At 42.3% G+C, this 24,564-nt stretch overlaps 1 protein-coding gene across 3 annotated transcripts in view; it reads left to right on the forward strand.

Annotated features, from left to right (window-relative positions):
• Nucleotides 1-24,564, forward strand: part of PDZRN4 (PDZ domain containing ring finger 4) — a 792,627-nt gene that overhangs the window by 733,410 nt on the left and 34,653 nt on the right. For all 3 annotated transcript variants that reach the window (XM_033959287.1, XM_033959288.1, XM_033959289.1), the window contains one exon: nt 12,860-12,961. In XM_033959287.1, the coding sequence (XP_033815178.1) occupies nt 12,860-12,961 (102 nt within the window). The remainder of the gene's footprint in view (nt 1-12,859; nt 12,962-24,564) is intronic.

The raw sequence follows: 24,564 nt of genomic DNA on the forward strand, positions 1-24,564 counted from the left end.
AGTGAGCACACAGTAATGGCCATGCACAAATGGGAAAATGATTGTGTGGCAATTACAGTGTTCCCCCGGTCCCAGTCATTCACGGTATTCTCCGACCGGGACTTCCTGTGCTAAAGTCAGGCTTCACCAATCAGGAGCTGCGTGTCAAAGCAGCTCCTGATTGGTGAAGCCTGACTTTAGTACAGGAAGAGGCGGTTGGAGCATACCGCGAGTGATTTCCTTCACTCGCCGGCGCTCCAGCTGCCCTCTCCTGCCTCTCCAGTTGCCCTCTCCAGCCTCCTCAGACGAAAAACCATATTCACATTTTGCTTCGATATTCGCGGGATTCCTGGAACGGAATCCCCGTGAATATCGGGGGAGTACTGTATTGTAGAAATAGGAAAATCAGCCATTTATTGGCAGCACTAAAAGTGACCTTAGCAAGCCTGAAAGGCCCATGCTGGGGACAGCGTAGGCCTCTTTTTAGCGCTGCTAAGTAAAGGGCCCCAGTATATCTTAGCTTGCTAGAAAGATGCAAACATCTTGATATGCTGTAGAGTAGGAATCATCTGTCTATTTGAATAAAGAAATAAAATTCAGTACTTTAGAAACACAAACAGTTCGTTCTTTAGCACAATGTGTTGCCCATCCCCCACTAAGTGTAGCAAAATCTAAAACAAATGTTCTTCACTTTGTACAGTTCAAACTCACTGGTTCCATTGGAGGAAAAAGAAAAAACCTTCCACAAAACAGTTCAAACATTTCAGGCACAAAACAACAAAAAAATGTTCATTTTAAAGCTTTCAAATGGAAATCCTTGTCCAGGCGCAAACAGTAAGTTATCACCCTTTAATTTACTTCCATGGCTTCCATAGCCGCTTCCTCTACAACAAGTTGGTCAGAATAATTTCATGGGCTCCTCCAGGTTTAAAGCTTCTACCTCTGAGCATTGAGGAGTTTCTTCAGCTTCCACCATTTCCTAGTCATTATCTTTCCAGGTGTTTGGCTCTCTCTTTGGGAAGTATGCCTCCTCTGCCTTCCCTGCCTTCTTCTGATTAGGAATGAAAGTTCCCTGCTTTTCAGTGTAAGAGCTCTGCCCAAACCTGTGTGTGTCTGACCTGGGACTCAGCTCTCTTAGGCTCCTCCTGTGATCATACTGCACAGGTTGGCTTTCTGGAAACAGGTTTACAGACCATTTCTTTCTCACTGGGCATAATTTCCATCTGACTATTATTGAAAGCATCCTCACGGGGTTCATACTCAGAAATGTTTCTCTTAGGATAGGCAGCCAAATTAGTAAGGGTATGTAACCTAAGCTTGTAGTGTGATTTCCTGACCCCAGCACTGTTCTTCCTTAGGTTCTTGAAGGGGACCAAAGCAGGCGTGGAACCTGTTTGGTCACAACACGCAATTGGCGGCCACTTTTAAGGCGGCCACCGATATCAACGCCGGTTCGAGAATCCGGGCCTTTGTTCTAAAACATAGGCACTAACCAAACAAAATGCATGTTTTAAAGTAGATTCCCAGCATGCATACACCAGTAGTGGCATCATCAATGTATATTTATCTCCTAATCACAATCTTCTGTTCAGAACATAATGGACAACCAATGCAGTAAGATATGGTGGTGTTTTCTCATAAAAATCTTTATGAACAAGAACCTTTTTGTAACAATAGCACATCATCTATAACCGTCTCCACAACTGGGTATGCGATCTATAGGGAGAATCATAAGCCATATCTTCTCATAAGCATGCATATATAAATTGGCTATATCACTTATCACTTAAAAGACGGAGATCAAACTCAAATACTGTGGAACGAGGTTCATCACTATCAAAGTATGCGCAAACCTAACCCAGCCCTGCCCCAGCCCCACCCCAATCCTGCCCTAGCCCCACCCCCCAATCCCGCCCACAATTTCTTCCATTCACGGTCCTGCGGTATATAAACTGTTGTTTTATTATTATTATTTTATTATTATTATTATATGTACATGAAAATGAATGGAAGAAATTGTGGGCGGGATTAGGGGGTGGTGCTAGGGCAGGATTGGGGGTGGGGCTGGGGCAGGGCTGAGGCAGGATTGGGGGCAGGACTGACAATAAATAGATGTCCCGTTCTGATGAAAAAAATAAATGATCACGTTACTTATGGTATACAATGAGGCCTATTTAATAATAACACACATTAACAGTATTAGCATGTGTGCAAATGCAATAGTACATTTTATATTATAGCCCTTTGGCTTTAAACCTTTTAAGGGCAGAATTATAACTTCTGGACCTGAATGTAATTCACCTTGACCTACTAGTGAAGAGATGTGAGCTAAATCATAAATACATCGACAGTACTCTTTTCTCATTTTGTAGTATTTTTTAACTTGCATATTGTGATAACCAACAGATGTTAATACTACTGTATGTAGCTTGATAGGACTGTGAACATTTTGGCACATCTATAAACTGCTTTGTTTTATTCATCTGGGTGAATTTGTTTTCTCCAGTGATTCCTATGGAACCTGAGTAAATAAGTATGGGAGAGATTACATTGATTAAATAGGCTTGTAATCATGCAGTTGACTTCATTCCCTTATTTTGTACTGACTTCAAGACCCTTTGTTTTATCCATTTCTGTTGGTGGCCAGTGTAATTGAGGCAACTTTGCACGTCTGGCATGGAATAAATGAGGTTAACTTTCAAAGCATTGAGGCCAATAATGTATTTCACACCTTGGAACAGGATCAGGCCTGGATGCCTTATTTATACTCATTATTGGTCTATTGGCCTCAGAAAGCTCTCTTTCTCAAACACAAACATATTTTCACAATTTATCTGATCCTCCCAAGTAAGCCATTATAGCCTCTCCTTTGGCCTTCAAATGGGTGATTTATTTACAAGTTGATATTCAGCAGCACTTATCTGGATATTCATTTCCAGATAAGGGCTTCTCACTGGGACCAGTCACTGGTTTTCTACAGCATTATCCAGAAAGTGCTGCTGAAAATCCTTGCTGAGAGACTCGGCACTATTCACATATTGTTGGGATGGTCTAGGGGCAAAGCCATAATGAAGCTGGAGTTATCCAAGTGCTGCAGTATTCTTCATCAGTACCTGAATAACTATCTAGATGTCAGGGCAGCAGTTGTAAATACTAGAAATAAGGGCCTTACTCTAAATGAGAGGGGTCAAAATGACTTGAAACTCCAAAAACCAGACCTGCTCTCTATTCTCCAGACACCTGAAGGGTTTCGGGCTAACTGAGCCCCTTATATCAAATGTTTTGTTAGAAATTATAAACAGAGTGTTACATCAGTAAGTGGGAACTCGTGTCAAGGTTTTATCCGAGTTCACCAGGGTTCAACACCACCAAATACACCAACGTGCTTGGCAGATATTACCCCCTCACATCATTTTAAAACACTCTGTGGGCTAATCTAAAAATCTGTAATTCATAGTGCAAAAGTTTTTTTAAAAAACTGCTTTTTTTCCTTTTCTCTTTAGACTATAAGTAAATGCTAAAATTGTTATCAATCGCCCAAAACCCTGGAGTCTATATAGTGTGGAGAATTAAATTTAAATAGGATTGAAATAAATAAATCAACAATTCAACAATGCTTTTAAATGATATTGGTGAAAAAGCTCCTGAGAAATATAAAGCCGGGTGAATTTTGAACCCTTAATAAAATGGCTGAAAAACAGGAGCTTATCTGCAAACCGCTGTTTGTTATATCATGCGGGGTGCCAGCTGATTGCCCTAGAGAGCCCCGTTTCGTGTCCTTCATCAGGGGCAACCTCAGGGGCATCTCCCAAAGCAGTACGGATCAAAAGTTGGTTCTCCGCAGTGCAGTTACACTTCAAATAAAAGCAAGAGTATTTAAACCGTATGGAACACTCCCCAGCCCTCTCACTCCAGCTGAAATTAATCCTCCTATTCCCAGTAAGCCCGCCCTTCTAGCATCATAGATTGTCTCTGCAATGCAGGCTCAATCCTACAGCAAAGGGAGACACGCTCCACCCCCTGGTGGACCGGCTCAACTCAAAGCTCCACAGGGGGAAAAACATTCTGATTTCCTAAATAAAAAAACTGAAATTACTGGAGTGCCCTTATACGAGTTTTGAGATGTGTATATATCTCTATATCTATCTATAAATCTCAGCTACAGGGGACTAGAAGATTAATCATGGAAAGTTGTGCCTTCATGTCAAAGACCACTATAGAGAACAACTTTGCTTCTGAGGTGGAGGAGTAGCCTAATAGTTAGTGTAGGGAAGGGCTGTGGCTCACTGGTTGAGCTGCTGCCTCTGCACCCAGAGGTTGTGAGATCAAATCCTGGTGCTGCCTTGTGACCCTGGGCAAGTCACTTAATCCTCCAGTGCCCACCATTTTGAATGTAAGCTTTGAAATGCCAAAGCCATAGAAAGGTGGTATACAAGTCCCCATTCCAATGCAGTGGGCTGAGAATGTGGGGAACTGGGTTTAATTCCCACTGCTGCTCCTTGTGACACTGGGCAAATCACCTAACCTTCCACTGCCTCAGGTGTAGAACTTAGATCGGGAGCCCACTAGGGAAAGAAAAAGGTGCCTGCATATAGCATATGTAAACTGCTTTGGTAGTACTACAGAGGGGCAGTGTATCAAATCCATTTACTTTTAGATGTCGTAACTTGTCCTTAGAGTTATCTGGGTATGACACTCCATATCAGTGATGTCCTATAACTAGTATACTGTAATTATTTTTCTAAAAGCGGCACTGGTGCATGCATTAAGATTTTGTTGCATGCATATTGTAGAAAAAAATCAAACAGAATTATTTATACAGCCTGATACTGAAAATGCAGCTAGCACTTGAAGTCAAAGCTTACGACAGTGATCGAAACATTCATGATAATGAAGGGAATAGACTTTGGGCTCCTTTTACGAAGGCGTGTTAGGGCCTTAACGTGCAGAATAGCGCGCGCTAAATTTCCGCACACGCTAGCCGCTACCACCTCCTTTTGAGCAGGTGGTAGATTTTCGGCTAGCGCGCGCTAGAGCACGCGCTAATCCGGTGCGTGCGCTAAAATGCTTAGCTCACCTTTGTAAAAGGAGCCTTTAGTAGATAAAGACAGATTGTTCACGCTCTCCAAGGTAGAGAGAACGAGAGGGCACTTATTTTGTTTTATTTTATCATTCAAATTTAATTTAAATTTCCCCAGAATTCTATTGCTTCAACGGTCCTCCCTCTGCATCTATTCTTATCTCCCCTCTTTTTAACCTTTCAAATTCCTTTAGATCATTGTAATCTTATTAGTATGTTTATTTTCTTATTTTTCTCCTCTATCTCTATTTTCTTTCTTTATTACTCTTCTAATTGTCATTTTTTCCTGGTACTTTAGTTAGATTGTGAGCCTTCGGGACAGTAAGGGAATTTCTAAGTATCTATCTTACTTATAATTTTAATACACCAATATATTCATTGTAACCCGTTCTGTGCTCTTTTGGGAGGACGGGCTAAAAATCGAATAAATAAATAAATAAAGTTAAAAGTGGACAGATTCCGTACAAACGTAAGGAAGTTGTTCTTTACCCAGAGAGTGGTAGAAAACTGGAATGCTCTTCCGGAGGCTGTTATAGGGGAAAACACCCTCTAGGGATTCAAGACAAAATTAGACAAGTTCCTGCTGAACCAGAACATACGCAGGTAAGGCTAGTCTCAGTTAGGGCACTGGTCTTTGACCTAAGGGCTGTCGCAGGAGCGGACTGCTGGGCACGATGGACCACTGGTCTGACCCAGCAGCGGCAATTCCTATGTTTGGAGAGGGGAAGATTAGTTGTTTAAGGTCCCCTTTTATAAAGCTGCAGTAAGCACTAACAAATGTTTTCGGAAGCAAAAATGACTTACCGTGGGGTGCACTAAGACATCCTACGGTAATATGGGGATGTGCAGGTTGCTACCCCATGCTAAAAATGACATTTATTTTTTAGCGCAGGGGGCGAGTCTGAGGGAAGGGAGTGGGCACTTTCTTCATTAATTGTGCAGCTACATTGCTGCATGCTAACCAATTAGCATATGGATAGCACCTGAGCAGTTACTGCCTACATAATGGGTGGAGGTAGGGGCTCACACATGACCATTAATAAGGAAAATAGAAAACTTGGCCATTTTACCCCAGCATTCAAAATTGGCCTTAGCGCATGGTAGAGAGTGACACAGCTACAAAGTTTGTCTGTTCCCGCAGACTTTGACCCCATTCCTGCAATATGTCTCCGTGGACTCTGTCCTTATTTACACAAGCCTCAAACACTTTCAGTTTTATATTTAACCCCCTCCTTTACGAACCTATGCTAACGTTTTTAGCGCCGGCCACTGCGGTAACAGCTCAGACGCTTATAGGAATACTATGAGCATCGGAGCTGTTACTGCAGTGGCCGGCATTAAAGGAGGGGGATAAATATTTTTATTGAAGTATAAAAAATGGACAATATTCTGTACAACTGTTTCAAATCAGAAAGAGAGCCTTCCATTTCGATCTGGTTTTGGTACAACCTTCCCAAAGATTCAGTTGCCTATGTTTTTACATCATCTAGGAAGGTAATTGGATTGTCTTTCGGACATGAGTGTAGAAGAGAACCTAAACTGTGTAGTGGATGAACAGGAAAATAAATGTCTTATTAAATGTTAGAAATATTCCTTGATTCTAGCAACAATGGATAAATTTGTTGCAGTAACAGTTAGTTGCTTGAGCAGCTGGGCACATGATGGAAGAATGTTGCAGATGGTAGGAGTCTGATCAGAAGACAAGACTCTTGTTGCCACATCAAAGGCAGAAAACAAGACACAAATGATGCCATTTGACAGTAGTTCATTTAAAACTAAATCAGCTTCTCCAGTTTACTTTTAATCATTGAATTCAGTTGCCAGTTGTCTAAGAAGTGTTAAGTTTTTACTGGCCTCAAGTTTTTTGGAGAATGACATGGTGACAAAGTTTGTCCCTGTCCTCAAAGGCTCTGTCCCTGTCCCCGCGAGTTCTGTCCCCTTCCCCCGCCTCACAGTTAACCACAGGTACCCGCCACTTTGTCATTGTATCTATAGTGTATGGTAATGACCCACATAAGGCCACGCTAAGGCCACTTTTTACCACTGTTTGGTAAAAGGGGCCTTTATTTAGCAATTTTTCTATATTACACACTTGGCAAATAGAAATTGTACAACCATAACATTTAATCCATTGTTTCCGTTGAGTCTCAGCAAATTGTGTAACTGTAAATACATGTGTATCTCCCGGCATCCATGATCAGTGAAAAAACCTTAACTAACAAGTAGTAAAATAGATACCTTCATTAAAGCAGGTCTTTCCACTGACACTGAAATGAAACTGCCAGGATTAAGAGAACAGTGAAGAGGAGGAAATGCTGGGATCTATTTTCAAAAGATACAAAAAGGAGGCAAAAAATGTCAATAAGGACTCTATGAGTGTGTCTATCAGCTAATCACTCCTAACAAACCAAACCACACAGGTACCAAATATCAATTGAAGAATAGGGGCGCTCTCAGTGTGAGGTTGTTAGCGACGGGAGAACAAACTCCAGCGCTTCCACTTACAAAGACGGAGGTGAATCACCCCGCCTGCACACCATCATCGGGCGTCCCTAGTGTGCAAATCTATTTTCAAGCATTCTGTTTATAAAAATAAACAAAACACAATTGCAATTCAAAATTCAATGTGCAGAAACCAAAAAATTGCTGTGCTAGACTAGTCTCCCTTTTACTTCTATCTACACAAAGAGGAAACAAAAGAGGGAGACCAAAAACCTGTTAATTGTTTTCTTGGCTCCTACTAAATTCATTTGAAACCACGTTTTGTTTATAAAGTTGGGCAATTCAGAAAGAAAAAAAAAAGCCATTTCTAATGTTTTACCTTTCTCATGCTTAAGACTGTAATTACTTTGGTAAAAGTGGCACTGTGTGTGCATTAAGATTTTGTTGCATGTAACTTGCAAAGAAACAAGAGTGTTATTAAGTGAACAAATAACTGTTTATAGTTGCACAACAAGGCACTGTGCAAGTCTCCCCATACAACCTTGGGAATATATGCTAATTTCCACTGATAGCATCCCCCAAACCTCGTCTGGCATAAGATTTAACAACTGCAATTGTAGCAACGAACCCCCAAATTGTATTCATGTATTAATTCTGGCAGAGTTTCGCTTCTGGGTCTATGGAGACAAAAGAATGCTATTCATTTAGATTAATAACCCTGTTTGAATGCCAAGACAGAGATGGTTCCAAAAGTTTGATCATTGTAGTTAACACAATGATGGCTATTTGGCCGCTTTCCCGTATTGAAACTCCATCTACTCTTTCAGATCAAAAAGCTCATGGAAAAACCTTGAATGATTATGAGAAGATGGCAGATAGCTTGGATTTTAAAAGACAAATTTTTATTAGTCAGCTTTGATGCAAAGTTTTCAAGATACTTTCTTTTTTTTTTACCCACAGCCCTAGTTTTCAAAAGGCAAATTGCTTATGAGGTCCATGGAAGAACCAGCCCATGGCTTCTGTTCCCCCCCCCCCCCCCCCACACACACACACAATCTCCGTTTCTGTAAGTGGTAGAATGGATTCAAAATAGCAGCTGCACATTTGAAATTCAAATGCATGTCTTTTTCCTCCTCCCCCACAATAAGTATACTCCAGGAACATATCTTTTTAATCTGCCTAAGAATACACACATTGTCAAAGCTGGTACGTTTCCAGCTGTTCTGAGGACCAACTGTCCACATAAACTGCTCTGAAAATCCTCTCCCAGTGTAGAATCTCATCTCTTAGTACTGTGCACTTCCAAACAAAACAACTTGACCCGCCATTTATTCTCTAGGCATCCTTACTTACTCTGTGCACAAAGGTTATATGCAGAAATCCCAGCTGGTCACATAAATAGTATTTATAATACTTCTTCACGTGGTTTTGCGTTCTCTCTTCTTCACGTTCTCTATCAGTTCAAGAATGGAGGACATTGTGGAACCCTTTTGCTAAGCTGTGTTGGGTGTCTAACGCAGCAGAACAGCAAAAATGGCCTAACATGGAATGCGCTAAAAGATTTTGCGTTAGTTGTGCCATGGGCACACGGTAACTCTATCTTTTTGTTGTTGTTGAGGAGACAAGTCAGGGAAATTCCTGAGGTATCCGGTTAGGTCGTTCAAATACGTTACAGGCCGTATTGAGGTGGAAGAAGACATTTTCTTCCTTACAGGCCCTACGGCGACAAGAGGGCATCCGCTAAAAATCAGGGGCGGGAAATTCCATAGTGACACTAGGAAGTACATCTTCACCAAAAGGGTGGTTGAACGTTGGAATGATCTTCCACTTCAGGTAGTTGAGGCCAGTAACGTGACTGACTTTAAGAACAAATGAGATCAACACGTGGACTCACTTCAAAGAAGAACTTAGAGGGGAGGGTTATTTCAGTGGGCAGACTTGTTGGGCCGAAGGCCCTTTTCTGCTGTCATATTCTATGTTTCTATGTTTCTATCTACATTACCACACACTAACTGGTTAGCGCACAAATAGCATAGGAGTCCTTGAGCATTTTCAATATATCTAAATCTGGTTTGGGGAAAAATGTCCAAAAATCCAATAGAAAAAATTACCATTTTTAAACCAGAAAAATGTCTATCTTTTTTTTAATGGCCATTTCTTGGATGAGTTTATCTTCAGTGCATTTATCTTTTTGAACCACTTTTGGGAAAAAAAAGAAGTTCAAATGAAAAATGCTCAAAAACCAACCATTAGGACGTAGGAGAGGCTAGCATTCTTATCAGACCGGCCACACAGACATTCCAGGAGAACACTGCAGTGAACTTCCCATAAAAGGTCCCAGGTACGCATCTCGCTATAACCCTCTTACATTGTACGGTGAGCCCTCCATAACTCACCCACAACCTACAATACCCAACAGTATAACTCCCCTACTGTATATGTCAGTGCAGTAGTTTTTTGATGGGTTTTGGTGGGCTCATACTTTCCACCATAAGTGTACTGTAGAGAATGACACGGGGAAAAAATTTGTCCCCATCACCGCCCCATCCCCGCAACAACCATCCCCGTCCCTGTGACCACCTTCTCCGTCACTGCCCCGTCCCCGCGACCACTATCCCCATCACTGCCCCGTCCACGCAACCACTAAATTGAAAATAAAATCATTTTTCCTACCATTTCTCCCCAGATCCCATGTCAATTTCCCTTTGTATCTAGTAGGTACTAACTACTACCACCGTTGTTCTTGGTCTCCCTCTCTCTCTCCCTCCTCTGGTATGATCTTCCTCACGGTCTTTCCCCCTCTACCTCTTCTGTCTGCTTCTTCCATAGTCCAGCAACCCTCCCCCCCCACTATGTCCAGCATTTGTTCTCCTTTCTTCCAGGTCTTTCTCTGCCTCTCTCTCTCCTTCCTTCCTTCCTTCTTGGTCATGAATCTTTCCACCTCTCTGCATTCTCTTTCTTTCCTCTAGACACCCCTAAGTTCACCATCTGCCCCCCGCAAAGTTGCAGCTGTTTGGGGCTCAGCTGTTTGGGGCTTCCCTTGCGATCAGCTCAACCGAACTCTGGCGCAAAGAACACCCCCCCCCCCAACCAAATGCTGGGCTGGCAAGCAGAAGGAAAGTGTGGGGACACTTTACAATTGAGGCCCGCCTTACCTTAGGACTTTAGTTTCCAAGTTCCAGGTCCAAAGTTTGTCTGACTCCACTCCAGCGACCCGTCCTCCTGTTCGCAGCTCCGTCCAAAATCCGAATCACTACTGCTGCATCACAAGTACAACCCTTTAAATGGGTTTTTCAAGAACGTGTGTGGCAATAGTGATTGCTCCCCTCACTGTTTGAGCGAGAGGAGAAGACTCAATTGGGAGCAAGTACACTATAGGGGGCGGAGTCAATGGCAGAATGGCGCAAGTCAGTCAGCAATGAAGAGAAGACAACAATGCAGCCGGAAATTGGAAGATGAGTCAATGGTTAATAACAATAATGAAGGAGGGGGTGCTTTTACCTGTGGGGACAAAGCTTTTCACCGTTCTTGAAGGCGGTGAAAAGTTTTGTTCCCATGTCTGCGGCGACTCGGGCTGTAGCATGTCCATGGTCCATGGGCAAACTGCAGCCCACCGCATCTTCCCGTGGGGTTTGTTCACCATGTCATTCTCTAGTGTACTGGTTAGAGTGGAATATGAGCCTGGATTCCCTTCTGTGCAGTCCTCTGCACCAACCACCAGGCTACTCCTCGGACCTGCTGGCTGCTCTAATAGGACTGGCCATAACATCTGAAGCTGTTATAGGGGTGGGAAGGAGTCAGTTGACCACTGAGGTAGTAAGGGAGGCCATGCAGTCATCAGATCAGCTTGGCCCCCTTTTTGGTGCTTATTCATTATTGAAACAGGCCTAGCCTTAAACATCCAAGTTTTGTCCTGGATCGTTTCTACAATGTTCCAAATTTTAAAATCCACACTAATCCTGCCCAAAACACGACACCCCCCCCCCCCTTGAGATTTAGATGCACTGCCGACAAATAGCATAGAAAACCATCTAAAAAAATGTATTTTGAAAATAATAATTTGGTCATTTTACCAAGCAAATCATCCAAATGCCACTTTATGCCATTTGGGGGATTTTTTTTCACTTTTGAAAATGAGCCTGCTTGCCACCTACAAAATAGATGATGGTAAGTGCTGCTGTGGTAATTTTTTTAAATGACAACATTGGCACAAGGCCAGAAATGAAAATAATAGAAAAAAAAAAGCTTTTTATGTCTGCAGTAAAAGTGGCCTTGGTGTGTGAAAAAGACCCGGGTAAGAGCACACTAAAGCCATTTCCTACCTCGGCTTAGTAAAAGGCCCCCTGTATCCCTCTGGTAACAAGGGTTTACATTACAAACCAAGTTTTGTGAATATGCAACAAACTTTTGAAATTAAAGATTGTTTCTTCTTTATTTCTCTATTTCTTCTTTATTTCTTCAAACATTCTGTTTTTTGCAGGTAGATGCTGCACTTGGACACAGCCTTATGATGCAGTTTGGGCTTGCACTGTTATAGTTGTCCATGTAATATTGTATATTTATTATATGAATGCCACAGCTTCAGTGAAATGGCTTGAATTATTTACCCCTCCTTTACAAAGCTGTGCTAGCGTTTTTTTGCGCCGGCGGCCGGAGTAATATCTCTAACGCTCATAGAATTACTATGAGCGTCTGAGCTGTTACCACCATGGCCGGCGCTATAAAAACTAGTGCGGCTTTGTAAAGGAGGGGCTTACAGAAGAAATGGATTTTAAAGAACAATACTACCTAAAGGGGCTTTATCTTAACTATCTAACAAGGAATAAAATATTCACAGATTTTTGGACAGTGACTTGCACAGAAATATCAAATGGTTAACCAAATAGCAACCAGCTCTGACCTGTGTGTCTTGCCTGTTCAGAGATAATACTGTAGCTCTCTAATTGGCTCTCTGCAAGCATACAATGTGACTGATTTCAGCTGTAGTCGTACCGGTCTTGCTTCCACCAGCACTATTATCTCAGAGTGACACTTCCATTACTCTGAACGGAGAAAGATGAACGTCACCTGTCAGGGGCTAGTTAATTGTGTTGCTAGATGTATGTTGCCGGGGCGCAGGTTGGACATTTATGAACATAACTGCTTCCTCTGATGTCCACCATCCTTCAGCAATCGATACAGCTCCTATAGTAAGCGCATAATTGAGTGGAGGCACTTACCACTGTGGAGCTGAAGATGAGCCCATTGCGTGAGCTTCATTGTCCATACGTTTGCCACAAATGATCAGATCTTTTGCCCTTTATTGTGTGTTGCTTTGTGGAAATGGAAACTAATGTGCCATTTTCATTTGTTTTTCAGATAAATGGCCAAGATGTCCAGAATCGGGAAGAGGCAGTGGCATTGCTCTCTAGTGACGAATGCAAGAAAATTGTCTTGCTAGTTGCACGACCAGAATTGCAGGTTAGAAAATATAAATACACAAAGCTGAGTACAATAGTAGCTTATTATTTGTTTTGAAAATATTTAGCTAACGATGGTCAGCGTATTTTTAAACGCTGACAGCCGTGGACTGATTTATTTCGGATATGGAATGCTGGGCCACTGAACATCTCAACGTGGTTTAATCAAGCAGGAGTATCTCCTGCCCCCTTAAACCACACTAAATATGCACCTTAGAATTAATTTTTTAAAATATGAACTGTGGTGCATTCTCATAGCTGAACACCGACTGTTACCCATATACAGCAAAAATCCCCATTATCTGGTTCTAAACCAACCAAAATGCTCAAGAAATTGGCATCTTGCCAGGCAGCACCTTGAGGGGAAATGACAGGAAAGGAAGTTTGAATTAGAGTGCAGAATAGCTTTTCTCATAAAGGCAGTTAATAAATCACAATAAATAAATAAACTCCTTCCCCCTTCTGTTCCCTGGAAAGAAGGGAAGGAAAAGACAGGAAATAAAAAGTTCTCAGACAACTTATTAGATTAACTGGCACTGCATGTCAGATAATGATGTTTTCCATACCTGCCTTATTGTAAAGGGAGTTAAGGTTTTAAATCTAAAAGACAGATTTTATAATCTATGAGGTCAGCTTTCAAAAGTGCTTAATTAGGTATGTATCAAAAAGGGTTTGCATAATAATTAACTCATAGAGCTGGAGACCATCTGCCCAATATTCAGTGCTATTTAACTAGGAATGACTCTTAGCTGATTAAATAGCGTTTGACCAGTTAAGTGCTAATATTCAGTGGAAGATAGCCGACTAAAGCTATCTGCGCTGAATATTAGTGGATAGTGGCTAAAACTTGGCAGGCTATATGTGAAAGCTGTTGATTTTAAGCACTGACCGGCCAAGTTTAATGGCCAGAATGGGCTGCACAAATAGCTGATCTATCTTTGGCCACTATAACTTAGCTGGTTAATTCTGAGCCAGCCAAAAATAGACTGAATATTCAATTTCAGTCACTAGAAACAGCCTGGCATTCAATATCTGGGCTGGCCGCAGGAGTTAACCAGCCTCCCTCCCGTGGTATCAATATCAACCTTCATGAATTCAACTACCAGCCCTGGCAATGACAAGATCTTACTCTAAACTAGCTATTTAACTTCTTGTTATCAGGCCTGCCCCTTCCCGGCCCATTCCCTCTAAGTCTAAGGCCTGATTGGCCCAGGCTCTAGAAGCCTGGACCAATCAGGCCTTAGGATTATCGGGTCCGCCCATCTCCATTAAGCCTAAGGCTTGATTGGCCCAGGCTCTAGGTGCCTGGGCCAATCAGGCCTTAGGGTTAGTGGGGATGGGCGGACCCACTATGCCTACGGCCTGATTGGTCCAGGCTTCTAGAGCCTGGGCCAATCAGGCCTTAGACTTAGAGGGGATGGGCCAGGAAAGGGCGGACCTGCCTCATTTCGACCAGGCGGGCCTGCCGGCTGGACGGCAGCAAGACTCAGCTGGCTGGCCAACACTTTAGAGTTAGTTGTGGGGGGAGGTTAGAGGGTGGTAGCGTGAGGGGGTCGTTAGCGGGGGGGGGTCCGGAGGGGGTGCGGCTTTCTGGCAGGAGGGGTTGGGCACCCTCATGCTGGCAATCGGGAGTTTCGGGGGGCGTTCCAGCAGTAGTGTTTGGGCATCCTCCTGCCAGCGCTCGGGAGTGTCGGGGGCAGCCTTCTGGCAGGAGGGGTTGGGCACCCTCCTGCTGGCGCTTGGACAGGCGGCTGCTATACTTATTGCCGCAGGGAGATCCCTTGCCGCGATAAGTATAGCGGCCGTGTCTACTTACAATGTAGCGTCTCTTCCTCTACTAGGGAGACGCGTAGGGCCGCCTAGTTTCGCCTAAGGCTCTTAGGCAAGCTTAGGTGTCTTGAGGGCCTCCCTAGACTCCCGGAGGCGCCTTCAATATAGGCGGCCTGCCTGGGGAGCATTTTTTTTTAAAAACGTGCTTCCCAATTGTCTGATTAGACAGGTGTAGGACGCCTACAGCTGGCTAAAATCGGGACGCATTTTGCAGAATCAGGGCCACAGTGAAAAAGTCCTTTCCTGCTGTTTTCAAAAGTGCCACGATAAGTGTAGCGACCACGTCTACTCTAATCCTATTCTCTAACCAGCATCTGTAACATGGACGCCGGTTACAGAATCGGGGTTAGTGTAGGCCCGATTCTGTATAGGACACACTTCCCGGGCGTCCTATACAGCAGAGCCTGTGTGTCTGGTACAGATGATTCAGTTGCCTTTCGTGTTTCAAGGAGACCTTGTCTTGCAAGGAGCTGTCTCAGAGGGACTTGAGGGAAGGCTGATCTTGGGAAGGGACATCCTAGTGGGGGTGGTCCCAGGGGGGCCATCATGGAGGCTGTTCACTGGGAAAAATCAATCTCAGGGAAGGGTTCAGAAGGCAGTCACAATCAGTGAGAGGGGTTCAGGAGAGGGTGTCAATCATTGTGGGGGAGGAGTTAAAATGACAAAGGCACTTATGCAGGTTCCAACCAATATTTAGCTGGAACCCACATAAGTATTTTAAGTTGGTCCCAGCTGAATATGGGTTGAGACTCAGTAGCATTCCAGTCAGACTTGCATATTCAGTGCCCATGCCCTGACAGAGTCCAGCCTTGAATATGTGGGTCTAATTTAGCCAGTGATGATCTGTGTTTAAAAATGTGCTGACTGCTGCCATCTGAATATTGATTGGAAAATTATTTTTTTCTACATTTGTCTGGCTATTTATTTTTTCTAATCATGGTGGTCCCGGTCTCTGGTTTCTGATTTCCTCTATCTTCTCTTAACTCTCCCTGGCCATTTGTCATTTTTCTCTACTTGTCTTCTTCATTTCCTCCACTACATCCATCTGCAACATTGATCTTTCCCTTGCAGCTTTCTTTCATTTATTTTTGTTGCCTCTCTGTCCAGATTTAATTTATTTTTACTATTCTGCCTTCAATGTCCCTCTTTTTTTTTTTTTTTTACTACATCCGCCTATAGCTTTCCAACTCTTTCCCTCTAACATCTCTCTTTCTTCACCTTCCATTCAGTATCTCCCTTCTCTCTCTCCTCCTTGTATTTAGCATCTCCTCTCTCCCCTTCAATCCAACCTCGCCCTTCTTTCAACATCCATCCAGTGTCTCTTCTCTACAATCCCCTCACTATTTTCAGCATATTCTTTACCCTCCTACCCCCTATCCCTGGACAGCCTCATGTACTAGAAAGAGCCGCAGGGACAAAGATGAATCCCTGTCCCTTCACCACCCCTACATTTTCATCCCGTACCCTCACTGTGCCCGCAGTGAAGTGCATTTTTTATCCCTATCCCTATCCCCTCACCATCCCCACAATTTTCATCCACATCCCTTCACCATTCCCACAGTCTTAATTTTCTTTCTCGCATCTCCCCACTGAAAGCAGAAAGATGATTTTTGCAATTTTATGACTTAAGGCATTGCAAATAAACATTTTAAGTCTATAGTGTTTTTTTCCTAACTTTTATTTTGATTGAAAAAACATCAATAAAAGTACAATTTGTGAGGCATGGTGGGTTCTGCATTACGCACAGAAAGCCAATCATCAGCTCAATAGCAGTGATATTTTAGCTCAGACAAGAATTTTAGTTCTAATTACTTATGTGCAAAACTTATCAAGAACAGCCGTTAGAATATCACACACAAATAACTTAGTGCTATTTTTCCATTGTAAAAGCAAATCAATGGCACATATCTTAGTGCTTTTCTCAGTGTGAAGGCAAACCAACAACACAAACAGACAATGTCCATTTCCAAGCAACAAAGCAAAGTCAGCAAATAAAGAAAAAATATTTCAATCAAGTACAGCCCACAGAAAATCACATGCAAATAACTTAGGCCCTCTTTTACTAAACCATGGTAGAGATTTCTACCACAGCTCAGGGTGTTAAATGCTCCAATGCTGCTCTGACACTCATAGGAGTTCTATGAACATCAGTTTTGGAGCATTTAGCGCTCCGGGCAGTGGTAGAAACCTCTACCCCAATTTAATAAAAGTGGAGATTAATGTTTTTCTCTTAGTCATTTCCATGAACCTTGAAACCTATGCATGCAATCCTTGACATTAACCTATAGCACATAGCTTATTGCCTTTTCAGTAAGAAACCAAACACGAGGCATTTCAGAAAAAGGAGGACGGATTGAGACATCTGGGTTTTCTGGCACCACTCTGCTTGCATTCACAGTCTTTTGAGAGTCGTTTAAAGAAACTTTCTGTTTTTTTGTATACATTTGTTTTCTGAGCCCATTGTATCCAACTTGACCCCTGAGGAAGGCGTGTTCGACAAAACACAGATCGTGTAGAGTCTGGTAGGACTATACGTGTGAACTATCATATTTGTATTGATTCTTTTAGAAGAAGTAATAAATAAATCATCTTTTAGAACATCATCATCCACAGTCTTTTGTTTTTATCGCTCCTTTTTCTGCAACCATATACCCTAGGATTGTAGTATCCACTAATTTTTAAGTGAGGGCTGTTTTGGGTCCCAAAAGATTGAAGGAAAGCCAACAAATATTTTCTACTTAGGACCATGACACTAGTAACACTTCTCAATCTTCATTCCTACACCTGGCCTCGATCACACATGCAGAACACAAACAACCCCTAAGCAAATACAAGGCCAAAAATAAGACACTGTCTTTTATCAATTTAGGGTAAAAAACAAAAAACGCACTAGGACTTATTTTCGGGGATGTCTTTTTTTTTTTTTTTGTACAACGATCATCTCTCACCCATTCCCTTGTGCAGCATCTTTATATCCCTCCCTCCCCTCCCCCCCATGCAGCAGAACCCCGAAAGCAATTTCATTGTGTTGTGTTAGATTTAATCTAAACATTGTTCTTGTATGCCACATCTTCCCTATAAAATAGAGCTTTAAATGGTAAACAGATAAACAAATTACAGAACATCCTTAAACAAACTGAATTTCAGATGTCATAACATTTCTGAAATAAAGTCTTGAGATCTTTGTGGAACAGATAATACGAAGCCATTCCCCCCATGCAGCAGAACCCCGATGACCCCGCCAACCCATCCCCCTGTACAGCATCTTTAAATCTCTCCCTTCCATCCCCCTGTGCAGCAGACCCTCCCATCCCGACGACCCTCCCACAACGAGGCCGACATACCTCCGTTCCAAACAGCAATAGTGGCAGCACTGAACAGGCTGCTTCGCGACCTTCCCCGCTGGGGCCTTCTCTGTGCTGCATCGCTGATGACATCATCAGTGATGTGGCAGAGGGAAGGCCCTAGCGGGGAAGGCCATGAAGCAGCCTATTCAGTGCTGCTGCCATTGCTGTTTGGAACAGAGGTATGTCAGCCTTGCGGTGGGAGTATCAGCGGGGTTCTGCTGGGCGGGGATGGTAAGGAGGGATGGAAAGATGCTTGCAAGGGGATGGGTGAGAGGGGAGGAAAGATGGTGCACATTGGGGGGAAGAGAGAAAGCGCTACCGCCGGCTAATCGTGGAATGTCGGGGACATTTGGGAGGGGCTTCGGGGGTCAATCCAACTAGGGCTTATTATGGGGGTAGAACTTACAAGAAAAAGACTACAGAATGGAATGTACAAAGTACAGGAATCTTTATTAAAAAACCATACAAAATTGTAATCCTTAAAAATGGCTCTTATATACATGGAGTATGGACTCAACATGGTCTGTGTTTCGGAGAAAAATTCCTTCCTCAGGGTCCGGGATGTTCAATATATCACCTGTAGAGACTAATGTGGAAGAAAACTTAATAATGAGATCATCAAAATTTTTGAATCGGAGGCAAGAAATTCTCCTTCTGAGCTGACACACAGGGTGAGTTCAGCTACCGAAAATGAAAGAAAATAGCCATTTTTTAAGGATTACAATTTTGTATGGTTTTTTAATAAAGATTCCTTTACCTTGTACATTCCATTCTGTAGTCTTTTTCTTGTTTTTAGATTTTTTTTGTTTTGTGTTATATTAGGGCCTACCCCGAAAATCATGCTAGGGCTTATTTTCGGAGAAGGTATTTTTTTGGGGAAACACAGTAATATGCACAAACAAAACCCTAAGATGTCAGACTCTGCATACGGTACAACAGCAGAGAATGAGAAAGAAATGAATTTCTTCCTGACAATGCAAAATATAGATAGCAGAAGTAAATTCTTAAACTAACACATTTCAATAACTAAATTGAAAATAAAATCATTGTTCTACCTTTGTTGTCTGGTGATTTTATTTTTCTAATCACATTTTCCTAGTCTCTGGTTGTGCTTCCTTCTGTCTTTGCTTTTAACTCTGTTTTTAGGGCCTCCTTATCCATTTGCTGTTCTTCTCTCCTTCACTTTCTGCCCTACATCCATCTTTGATCCAAACAGACTGGGGATTTTAAATTACAGTCCACTTTCAAAATAGAACAAGACACAACCCCCCTCCCCTCTCATCAATACTGGGCAAGAATCTCAAATAGTATCTTCATATAACATATAAAGGCTTTAAACTATTTAAATGTGCTCATAAGCTCTTCAGCAAGGCGCCACAGCAGCGGTACAATGTCGCTGGAAAGGTGCTTGAATTTTAATCATAGCACATTGGATGGAGCAAGGATACTTGCTTCTACTGAAGTGGCAAATGTTATGGCTCTACAAAAGTTGTTTAACAGTAGATCACTTATCTGAAAAGGTCAGTTCACGGCTCCAACACATAGTCTTTCCTGCCTGCTGCTGCTGCTAGATTCGCCGCTAATAGAGTTTCAAAATGGCTGCCAAGTCTTCATGCAGCAGCCTCGCGAGACTTCGCTGGTGGTGGTCTGTGTTTTGCTGACTGCCACAGGTGCTAAAATTGGAAATTCAATTCCAGGCCATGTCCAGGCACCAGCACTGAATTTTCCAGTTTCCGGAGCCAGTTAACACATGGCCAGTTAAGTGTGATATTCAACACTTCACACCTCATGAAGATAGGACTGTGCTTTATGCAGTTCTATTTATGAGGTTAACCTGGCTAGTTAAGTATTAAATATCAGTACTTAACTGACCAGATGCTGACTGCGCCCTTAGAATGCCTCTAAAGTGGCTGGTTTTCAGTTCGGTGCTAACAATTTATTTTCAGCTGCACTAACCAGTTAAAATTAGCAATGATTAACAGGTGATTTAACTGGTCAGGAGCTGTTTCTGACCTGTTTGAATATCAACCCCTAAGTTAACATTAACTTTGAGCACAATAAAGCTTTCCGGTGCTTAAATAGATCACATGCCATCAATTACAATTCCTACAACATAGCTGAATGAGTGGCACTAGTGTTAAGACTGATCCAAAATTCAACAGCGGGGTTGGGGTAAATTTCCAATCTCCAATTCCATCTATAAGGGAAATATTTTACGACCCAACCTGACACTACCCCCTCTTTGGGGAACGCACTCCCATTGGACATTTGAATTGAACCTTTCTTAGACAAATTCAAATCCAAATTGAAAACCTTCCTTTTCAGAGATTCATATAACACCTGAGATAAAATCTACCAAGCAGAGCTCATGAAATATCCCTGGCGGATGTCGACAAAACGCTATCTTAAAAGCAAACCTCACCCATCGTACTTCCCTTCCCTTTTATCTTATTTTCTATCTTGATGTAGTTTTTTTAACCTCTCCTCCCCTTCTCTCTTCTGTTCCAGTTAGTATATTTATTACGTATTTACCCCCATGATTTTATTTACAATTCCTTTTATTTGGTTTGTTTTTATTTCCCTTTTAATGCATACCTGAAAGCTAATTTTTGAATTGAAATTCATTATGAAGCTCTCATTTGAAGATATGGGACCAATGAAGACCATGGGTAGAAAAATACCTGCAAACTTTTCACCTGCTTTGTAACAGGCGCAGAGTATACACGGTAAAGGATGCTTAGGGATTTCAAAATTCCGTACTCTATCCCACTCCATTATTTTCAGCCAAGGAATTCACATAAATTACTTTGAAATTTGCCCTCTCAACTTACCTATAAAGACAGATTTCATCTGCAACATAGTAAATCAACTTTAGCCAATTTAAGTTTTTCAATTTTGCCTATAAAACAAAATAGTTGTAGTTTACAGTGTATGTTTCACTGGCTTCCCTCTCCAACATTATGCAGCCTCAGCATATTGTCTCAGAAAGCTTGCCTTAACCCTTGCTGGACACTGGGAAATCTGCTGAGTTCCTTAAATTGTAACATCTGAGGCCATGAAACAAATGAATATCTATCACACACTGAGTTATATTTTAATCTGAAAATTTTCAGCTGTGATGTGACAAATATTGAGTACTCGCACTTCTCCGTGTGAGGAGCCTACTGCCTTAAAGCTTATCAAACCTGTGTTGCTGCTTCCTAGGTGAGGACATTGTGATGGGTAACATAGATTCATCCTCATTATTGGCTATAATAGCTGAATGAGGATTTTTGATGGATGGGCTTCATACCTATGCACTATCCAATAGCCTAGGGCACTGTAACTGACAGATTCATTACTGGTATAACTGACGATGCGCGATCAGCTGATGGGAAAGCCTACTTGTATTTTTTTTCTCTCTTTGGTTAGTGGGAGGGGGTCGTGACCACTGGGGGAGTAAGTGGGGAGGGGGGGGGTCATGTCTTAAACCCTCCAGTGGTCTTCTTGTCAGTTTGGGCACCTTTGTGGAACTTAGATGCAACTAAAACAGGTCTAACTCCCTGCGTCTAAGTTCTGCCTTGGACAGTTCTGGGAAAGCTTTGATTATCCCTGCAGGATTTCCAAGTCTAAGCCCACCCATAACATATCTCCCAACATGTCTCTTTGAGCTCTGGACGTTCAGCAGCTTAGAAGTGATGCTGAAAGTCTAGAAAGTTGGTTTTGATTATCGGCACTTGGATATCCTGGCTATTAGGACTTCCAAGTGCCTACTTTGGTGGATTTTGGGACGTTTCAAAGTTTTGATTATGAGCCTCATAGTGTGTCTTCAAACCTGATTGGTTGGGCTTGAGATGACTGAGGCAGGAAAGTCTGTTGGTCACAACTTTAAATTCTGGCCCATAATATTAGACAATCTGGAATGCTTTAGTCTTATGGTATGGCTATTGAGCATGCAAGCTTAGCGCGAAATGGATATTTGGAGATGTCGATAGTGACAGTGGTGGCCTATACCCACACGACAAACCTCCCTCCAGCAGCAGCAGCACTCTAAACACGCTCTTCACGGCAGAGTGAATCACTGGCAGGAAAAGGCAACAGGCCGCAAAGCAGTGTGTTTAGAGTGCTGCTGCTGGAGGGAGGTTTGTCAGTCATCTCATGGTGGATCGGTGTTGTTTGGAGAGGAGAAAATCAAGGTGGTGCTGCTCTCACATTCCCTGCCGCTTCACATTTCAGGGGCACCGGAGGAGAGGGGGGACCCGTGTCCTCCCTGCTCACCGCTGCTCTCTAGCTCTGTTGCCCCCTTTGTTAGTTCTGTTTCCTTTCTTGCCAGCGACTCCCTCAAGTGTCTCGGTCAGCCTGGCCGTAGCCTCGTGAAAGCATTGCCGCCGCCATACGGACTGTGAAAGGTAGGACTAGGCTCTCAGCAACTTTTGATTTGGACAGAATGCCTTTCGATGTCCTGCATGTTTGATGTTTCGGAAGGAAACCGTACTGTAGAATTACATTGCTAAAAGTCAGTGTATTTAGATGAAATACTTGTGTCTGTTTTATACTTTTCAATATTTTAATCATCATTTAGGCCTGGGAAGAGAGGGAGGGAGGAAGAAATATCAGGGCATGGAGGGAAGAGAGGGAGGGAGGGAGGAAGAGATGCCAGGATATGGAGGGAAGGAGGAAGGGGTGCCAGACTAAGGAAAAAGGAAGGGGGAAAGAAAGGAGGAGATGTCAGAGCATGGAGGGAGAGGGAGAGATGAAAGAAAAGGAAAGGAGAGAGATGTCGTGGAATCAGGGAAGGGAAGGAGATAGATGCCAGAACGTGGGTTGGGAAGGAAAGAAAGGAGGAGAGACAGATTCCAGAGTATAGGGGATGGGGTGGTGACAGAGAGAGAGAGAAATGGAGAAGTGGCAGAGCTGAAATGAATCATGTTAAAAGGAGAGAAGGGGCACAGGATAGACAGTTTATGGAAAGAGCGTAGAAAGAGTGAAGATGCCAAATGGAACTGGGAGAGGGTGGACAGTGGATGGAAGGTGCTGATGCTTCATGGAAGACAGAGAAAGGACAGATGCTGGCTAGAAAGAAGAGAATGAAGACAAGATGATTAAAGCAGAAATGACAAAGGGTAGAAAAAAGATCTTTTTGTTGCTTTAAATAAAATAGTATTGCAGTTGTATTGATAAAACATGTATAAACAGAAAATAAGGTAATCTTTTTATTGGACTAATTTTAATACATTTTTTTACTAACCTTTAGAGACCAAAACCCCCTTTCTCAGGTCAGGACAGTATAATGAAACAGCAGTATACTATATTGACTTGAAGAAGGAGGCTATGGCCTCTGAAAGTTAATTGAAAAATGGATTAGTCCAATAAAATGATATATTCTTATTTTAAATTTTTTTTCTATTTCTGTTTTCTATTTCTATTTCTATTTGTTAATTTGTAAAGTGGTGATTGTCAGTTTCTTCAAATTTACATCTGCCATATTTATATTTTGCAGAGTATTAGGGGGCTATGTGTCATTGTTTCTGTGGTGTTTCACTGTATGCAATTTGGCTTCTTGGCAGTTCAGTTTAACCTTTATCTACATATTTCTATTTTTAGTTTGTGATCACTTATTCCATACTGGATGAGGGTGTATCTGTGTTCTGTGTGTATGAAAGACATGGTTTTCTGTTAGCGTTGACTAGCCTTGTATGGCGAAATGCATCGGGCATGATTCTTGAGAGCACATTGAATAAACCTGATTTGAATCTCCTTATTTTCTGCCAATCTTCTTTTGTTTCATGTTGAATTTTTTGGTGGATCCTTGCCTTGTTTTGTTACAAGTTAACATACATGGAGTGAAACGTACTACAGGAGTTACAGATTTGATTGTTTATACATACATATGGGTTACATATGTATGGGTTAGTTGAGAGGCGTTGTAAACTTGGTTATTAATATAGACTTATATTTCGGATAGTATTACTGCTTTACAATATATTTGAACACTTTTATATATGTATGGAAAGGGTTCAGAGTTAAAGTCCCGGGTAAGTAGGTAGGAAGAAGGGGGATTTGTTCAGAGATGTTTGGGGTTGCATAGAAGAAAAACTGTTTACTGGTATGCTAATCTTTGTTTGTTTTGAATTAAAAAAAAAAAAGAAACACAAGTGGAAATAAAGAAGTAAATAAGAAAACAAATGGGGGCGGGGCAGGGGTGTGGGGTATGGGTGGGGCAGGACCAGGGGGTCCCAGTGTTTTTGTGTGCCTAGGGGCCCTCAAAGAATTAATCCTGCCCTGGGTAAATGGCACATTCTTAAGGAATCATATGCTCCTTATTGCTTACTACAGTTTAGCAAAAAGTCCCCTGTGTAAGTTAGGCATTCCATTACAGAATAGCACCAAAGCACCCTGCTGGCACTTTCACAGGTAAGTATACCCTTATGCATGTAAATGCTATTAT

Source organism: Geotrypetes seraphini, chromosome 9 (assembly GCF_902459505.1).
Source record: "Geotrypetes seraphini chromosome 9, aGeoSer1.1, whole genome shotgun sequence".
NCBI classification, from domain to species: Eukaryota; Metazoa; Chordata; class Amphibia; order Gymnophiona; family Dermophiidae; genus Geotrypetes; species Geotrypetes seraphini.